Genomic DNA, 6,748 nt, shown 5'->3' on the forward strand with positions numbered 1-6,748 from the left:
CTGACCAAACCCAGAAAAAAAGTCGTGATTGGTCGTTAACTATTTCCTCTAGCACAGGTGATGTCATCTTCAGTCGACAGCAAGTGGCAAAATGTGTTTTTAAAGGTATTAATTGTACATGAAAATAAGGAAGTTATCTAATTAATTCTGGACAAACTATTAACTTTTTACCGCTGAAAAGGGCTCAATGAGTCAAGTATCCATTTTAAGGTAAAATGATCGGGAACAAGAAGTACTGTTTGTTTTGTTTTGTGTTTGTATGATTCACTTCCGGGTTTTGCATCACGAAAATCGCGTCCTTGTCGCGTGACGTCACAGTCGAGCCGTTCTCTGATGACGGCTGGTGGAAGCGAGCCTCGCATCCCTCCCGCTTTGCCTGTGTGAGTGCGTGCGCGCGCCCCCACGCACTCTCGCGTGGCGCGCACATGCTCAGTGAGTTATTTTTGCGCACGGAGCCCTTTAAGACGAGCCTGGAAGCCCGCACGCGGCAGCACTCGCACAAAGCGAACCGGACCGGACCGGAGGGCGAACTTCAGCCGACAGCGGGAGCCAACCCCCGATGAGGCAGCACCGACGCCGGGTGGGCTCCGTGGGGGCCACCGGGAGCTAGGGGCCACTCGGCTCCGCTCTTCCACGGGGGGGGGGCGCGTCGTCGGTTCGTCGTTATGGTTCTGGGCAAAGTTCGGGCGCTGGCCGTGTGCTTCGACACGATGAACGAGAACAACCTGCCGGTGTTCTCTGGCGGGGAGCTGGTGTCCGGCCGCGTGGTGGTGGAGGTCGCCGGGGTGGTGCGCGTCCGCAGCCTGGACGTGACCGCGCGCGGGGTCGCCAAGGTCCGCTGGACCGAGTCCCGCAACGCCGGAGCCAACACGGCCTACACGCAGAACTACACCGAGGAGGTGGAGTACCTGCACCACCGGGACACCCTCATCGGCGAGGAGCGAGGTGAGCCAGGCATGACACCACCATCTTCATCATCATCATCATCAAAACAGACGCTGGCTTGTCACGTGACATCGCCACTTATTATTGTTTTCGGAGCTCTAAAATGTTCGAATATGCGACGCTTCTTTGCTGGGACTTTTTGCCTTTTTGGACCTCGCGCACGTTTACACAAACACGGCGAGTGACGACATCAATAACAAGGCAGAATCGGAGGCAACTCCCTTTTGTTTGCTCGAAGCGGTTCAAACCTGATCATGCTGGGGCGAGACAGGGTGGGGGGGGGGGGGGGGCAATATAACTGCGTGCGTCAAAACAACACGTTATTTTCCCTGTCATGCCAAAAGTGGGAATTTAAACTGGAATATGTGCATAATTGTTTGACAACTTGATGACTTGTTCGAATGCGGGTCAAACTCTCCTCCTCGTTTGCGAACATTCTTGACATATTGCCAAACATCAGCGGCAGCTTCTTCCTCTCATCAGCATCACGCGCGCTCGCACGCATTTGGAAACTTTCAAATTCAATTCATTTGGGGCAGGCTGTGATGTTTTTCTGCACCTCCGTTCGAATGGAGGTAGCCGATGGTGAGAAAGGTCCCCCGCGGTGTTTGCACCCTCCTGTTGACAAATGTGCGGTTGAACAAAACTGAGCGATGAAGGCAAACAAGTCGAGTGTCGAGCGTGTTTCGCTCCCAAACACATTCTGGCCTTGTGCCAACTCGCTTTCCAATCGACCTTTGGGAGGTTGACGACATGGAAGACAAACTATTTAGTGTTAGCCGTCGCCTTCGTCACAGTTGAGCGTTTCAAGTGGTGCTTTTGTTAGCAAACGTGCAATGGCGCCGGCTGGTTACAACCGGATTCGTCCAAGAAAAGGATTTGTGTTTTCCCGTAACTGCCGCTTAATTCTTTCGAGTCGCCGTTGATATTTTTCTGGCGTTATCAGCGGACGTCCTTGCGTGACACTTGCGGTGTGAGTTAAGTTCACTCGAAGGTTCCGCCTCCTCTTCCTCGTGCCACATGGCCGTCGGCGAGGTGGGCGGGGCCGGCGAAGGCTTCTCGCCAATCACGAGCGAGCTCCGTCGACGCGGCGCCAATGGCGGCGCGAGTTTTTCCTGCAAGGGGGGGGCGGAGCCGGGCTCGGTCGGCGAGAGGCTGCTCGGGCTGGTTCAAACCGGTCTGCTGCAGACCGGGCCGCTCCGGCCCCGCCAGCCAGCTCACGCGCACGCACGCGCACGCGCACGCCAAACAGTGCGAGGAAGAAGGAGTTTTGGTTGGAGATGCGCGTGACACCACGCAGACTTCCTGTTACATATTCGCGCGCGTGCGCAATGTGGGGAAGCGGGACGGACAGCGTATGTAAACAAGCGGTTGGGTTGGAAGCAAATTCAAACCATGAAGTGTCGAAAGTTGACTTGTGGAAGGTTCGACTGGTTGTAAACAGTTTGAAAGATTCAAGTTTTTAGAATCCCGTTTCGAGCTGAGGTGTGAGGGAGACGATTAGGGTTTCAAATGAGGGCTTCAAGCCACGCCAGGGTTTTAAATGACAGTTTGCTGGCTCAAGGTTCCAAAATAAAGCTTTCAAGTCACGCCGAAGGTTTTAGGTCTGGTTCAGGGTTTGGAATTTGGGCATCAAGACATGGTTAGGGTTTCAACTTGCGGTGCCAAGCCACCGTTGCGGTCTGGGTTTCTTGTCTATGGTTTTAAAGCAAGTCGTTAGGGTTCCAATTTGTATTTGGAGACAAGTTTATCATTTCAAATGACGGTTCGAAATTCATGTTTCAAGTTTGTGATTTGGACAAAAGTCAAAACGTTTGGATTTCAAGTTGATGATAAGCATTTAAAACAAAAGTTCAAGGTTGAAATTTTGGGGCACCAAGTCAAGTCAAAAGTTCCAAATGAGGGTTTCAGTTGTGGGTGAGGGTTTGAAATGAGGGTTGAAGGGATTGCGGTTTCAAGTCTGGCGTATTATTTCGAACAGTTTTTCCAAACGCTCGCTCGCTTTGAGGTTTCTGAGCAAAAAGTTCAGGTTTCAAAACAGGCCTTGGCAGTCCAATGAAGGTTCGAAATGAAGGTTAGGGGTTTGAAAATGGCGCGTTTCACCAAATTGTGATCGGGTTTTGTGGTTTGAGTTTCCTTTTGTTTGTTTTGCCTGCAGACGACGACGCGGCGGACGACGGCGTCACGGTGCTGCACGCCGGCTTGCACGAATTCGCCTTCAGCTTCCACCTTCCGCAGATGTGAGTCACGGCGCCGCCGCCGCCGAAAATCACCGTTTTGTCTTTCAGGCCGGCAAAGGCGGCTGCTGGCCAATCACGTTGCGTGATGTCCGCGTGAAAAAACGTTACCGTGACGATCTCGCCGCCTTCTCCGCAGGGCGCTGGCGACGTCGTTCGAGGGCAAACACGGCAGCGTGAGGTACTGGGTGAAGGCGGAGCTTCAGCGACCTTGGATGCTTCCCGTCAAGGTCAAGAAGGAGTTCATCGTCTTCGAGCACATCGACATCAACACGCCCCTGCTGCTGGTAGGCCACGCCCCCTCAACCTTGACCTCAACCTTACTCCATCCTGGATTAGGTTTCAAAAGTAGGGTTTCAAGTCAGACTCGGGTTTGAAATGTGTGTTTTAATCCTGGTTTAGGGTTCGAATGGAGCTTTTTTTAAATTGTTTCAAGACTTGGTTAAGGTTTTAAGAAACAGTTGGGCTTTGAAATTTGGGCTTTGAAGTCCGTTCATTCGGTAAAGTCAGGCGTCGTTTCCAACAAAAACGTGGTGTCAAATAAAGGTTTTAAGACACTGTTAGGATTTCAAATGAAGGTTCCAGCAAAGGTTGGGGGTTGCAAAGTCGGGTTTCAAGCAAGAGTCAACGTTTTTTAACAAAGGTTTGGCTCAAATGTCCAGTTTACAATTTCAAAGAGTTGAAGAGGAAAAGTCGGGATTTCTCATTTGGGTTTCAAGCCAATATTACGGTTTTAAACTAAAGTCAGGGTTTCAAATGTGCATTTTCGAATTGCATTGCAACTCATTACGGGTTCAAAATTAGGATTTAAAGTAGAATTCTAGTTTTGTATTAGGGGTTTTCAGCCTGGGTTGGGTTTTTAAAAAATGGTTTGGGTCGAGGTTTCACGCCACCATTCAGGTTTCAAATCAGGGTTTCAAGCTCCCGTTATGGCTTTAAGACAAAACAAGACTATTTGTTTGTTGGGGTTTCTAGCAAAGGGTTTGGATTTCAAGTTTAGCTTTAAGTCAGGGTTCGGGCTTGACATTAGGGTTTCAAATGAGGATTTTAAGACTGTTTTCAAATTAAAATTAGGGTTTTAAATCATGGTCAGGGTTTTGTGTTGTGGTTCCAGCCTGCTTTCATGTTTTCAACAAGGGCTCGGGTTTCAAGGCTGGGACGGTTTCAAGGGTTTGCTGTTGTGTTTTCAGGCTCCTCAGGCCGGCAGCAAGGAGAAGACTTTGTGCTGCTGGTTCTGTGCGTCGGGTCCCATCTCGCTCAGCGTCAAAGTGGCCCGCAAAGGCTACACGCCAGGTAGCGCGGGACTCGCCGCCGTCCTCGCCGCCGCCGTCCTCGCCGCCGCCGTCCCGCGTCCCCCGACGGCGGACTGACGCCTCTGGCCTCTCCCCCAGGCGACTCCATCCAGATCTTCGCCGAGGTGGAGAACTGCTCCACCCGCGTGGTGGTGCCCAAGGCGGCGCTGTACCAGACCCAGACCTTCTTCGCCAAAGGCAAAGGCAAAGAGATCCAGCAGCTGGTGTCCAACCTGCGGGGGGAGGCCCTGGCGCAGGGCAAGAGTCAGAGCTGGGAAGGCCGCATGCTCAAGATCCCGCCCGTGTCGCCGTCCATCCTCGACTGCCCCATCATACGTGTGGAGTACGCCCTTGTGGTGAGGCCCCCCCCCCCCCCCTCCCCGTTTAGCTTAGCATGCTAATGACAATTAGCATCACAAAACATTGAGATTTGCAGAAATTGTCTTAAAATGGAGTGGCGAGTGTGCTAAACCTAGTATCAAATATTAGCTTAGCACGCTAATGCTAGCACCGTCAAGATTTATGAGTTGCAGTGTGCTAACCTGTAAGCAACATTATAGCTAGCACGCTAATGACACCGCTATTGTCTACAGTATTTGTGTAGAAATCATAAATCACAAACGGAAATTTGCGAGGAAAAAAACGCGAGCGGCAAAACACAAAGTGTACAACAAAACTGTCCAGCATATTTTATTTTGATTTCCTTATTATTTATTGTATGATTTATTGTTATTATTATTATTTTTTTAGGTGTATGTGGACATTCCGGGCGGTCTCAACTTGTCGCTGTCGTTGCCGCTGGTCATCGGGACCATCCCGCTGCACGCCGCCGCCTCTCGCACCTCGAGCATCAGCAGCCGCGGCAGCGCCTCCAGCTGGCCGTGCGTGGCCGAGCACCCCGAGGGTAACGCGGCCAACAATCGCCTCCACTTTCAGACGCTTTTTTTGTACAAATGTGTTTTCATTTCAAATGCTTTGACCGTTTTTTAGCTCCGCCCAGCTACAGCGAGCTGGCCATCCCGGAGTCGCACCGACGCCACTTCCTGCATGGCGTCCACCAGCGGGAGCAGGAACAAGAACACGCCAGCGCGGCGCTGCTCACGTACATCACCGAGTTCCGATACCTGCCGCCTCCGCTCTACGCCGAGGTGAACGCGGACGGACGCACTTCCTGCTTCTGCTGCTTTGCCGTCGATTGCTCGATGACTCGTGTCGAGTGCGTTTCGGGTTCTAAATGTGTCCCCCCCCATCAGGTGGACCCGTATCCCGAGCTGGTAGACCCCGGCCGCCCCGACACGTGTCCGTCGCGCTGAAGAGGTGGAGCAAAAGCGCCAGCCGACACCCCCGTGGGTCTCCCCGCCCCCCCCCGATCAACCGAGCCAGGATCACATGACCGCTTCGTTGCTTGACGGACGGAGATTCCTGGGACGGGACAAGATGCCGCCCACTTGCCGTCTTCCTTTCTGCTCCAAGCTCTTTGCACACGTCTGTACACACAACACCCGAGAGCGCCAACCCCCGCAAACACGTGCGTGTGTCCGACCCTCACACGCAAAGGTCACACGTGCGGCGGCGAAAAAAAAAGACTGATGCGGATGTCACCGGATGCACTTAAACTTCGATGTGTGTGCGTGTGTTTGAAAACGTGAATGTGTGTGTGTGTGTGTTGTAGCACAAACGACCAACTTCCAAGAACCACAAGTCGCCTGTTTTGACATTTGCTCAGAGATAAATCCGATTATTATTCATAATAATGCAAATGCTTTTTTTTACGAACGCGTTCCGTGTCCAAAGAACGCCAAAATATTGAGGAGAAAAATGTTTACAGGAGAATTTCTTTTGTCAAACGTCCTTCAAAGTTTGCGAGATGACTAAAGTGCAATATTTTTTCATATTTTTATATTTGTCCTTTTGAGCACAACTTTTTCATGTCTGTTGCTCTTTCCATCATGTGCTTTATTATTATTATTATTATTATTATTATATTGTGATGATCTTCTTGCTGTCATGATCTACTTTTGATAAAAATAAATGTTTATTTTATAAAAAACAAAAAATCCTGCATAATGTTTATGTAACTTGACAAGCCCAAAGTGGCTAATATTTTTTAATTAGCATTTCCCGAGCACGGCTAGCATCTTTATTTGTATTTTCACCAACATTTTTTTTAAAAGAAAAAAAAAACATTACAAAACTTTTTTTTTTTACATCGTCAATTAAAAAAAATAATACAAGCTTTACTATAACTGGTCATTTTAACTTTAACTACACATT

General features: G+C 50.2%; 1 protein-coding gene across 1 annotated transcript; it reads left to right on the plus strand.

The window, feature by feature from the left end:
- Positions 1–132: 132 nt before the first annotated feature.
- Positions 133–6,518, plus strand: LOC147161429 (arrestin domain-containing protein 3-like). Its single transcript, XM_086096079.1, has 8 exons — positions 133–945; positions 3,104–3,185; positions 3,322–3,469; positions 4,373–4,475; positions 4,574–4,830; positions 5,225–5,378; positions 5,465–5,622; positions 5,728–6,518. Exons 1-8 carry the CDS (start codon positions 666–668, stop codon positions 5,785–5,787), a joined length of 1,242 nt encoding a protein of 413 aa, XP_085952205.1. The 5' UTR covers positions 133–665; the 3' UTR covers positions 5,788–6,518.
- The last annotated feature ends 230 nt before the right edge of the window (positions 6,519–6,748 follow it).

The sequence above is a fragment of the Leptonotus elevatus genome, chromosome 15, assembly GCF_054856555.1.
Source record: "Leptonotus elevatus isolate MCC_2025b chromosome 15, RoL_Lele_1.0, whole genome shotgun sequence".
Taxonomy (NCBI): Eukaryota; Metazoa; Chordata; class Actinopteri; order Syngnathiformes; family Syngnathidae; genus Leptonotus; species Leptonotus elevatus.

Excerpts from the sequence above, each read along its gene's own strand:
- LOC147161429 (XM_086096079.1), top strand. The coding sequence starts at position 666 with ATGGTTCTGGGCAAAGTTCGGGCGCTGGCCGTGTGCTTCGACACGATG. Across the intron at positions 4,476-4,573 it reads CCGCAAAGGCTACACGCCAG|GCGACTCCATCCAGATCTTC; the intron begins GTAGCGCGGGAC and ends CCTCTCCCCCAG. Across the intron at positions 4,831-5,224 it reads GTGTGGAGTACGCCCTTGTG|GTGTATGTGGACATTCCGGG; the intron begins GTGAGGCCCCCC and ends TTATTTTTTTAG.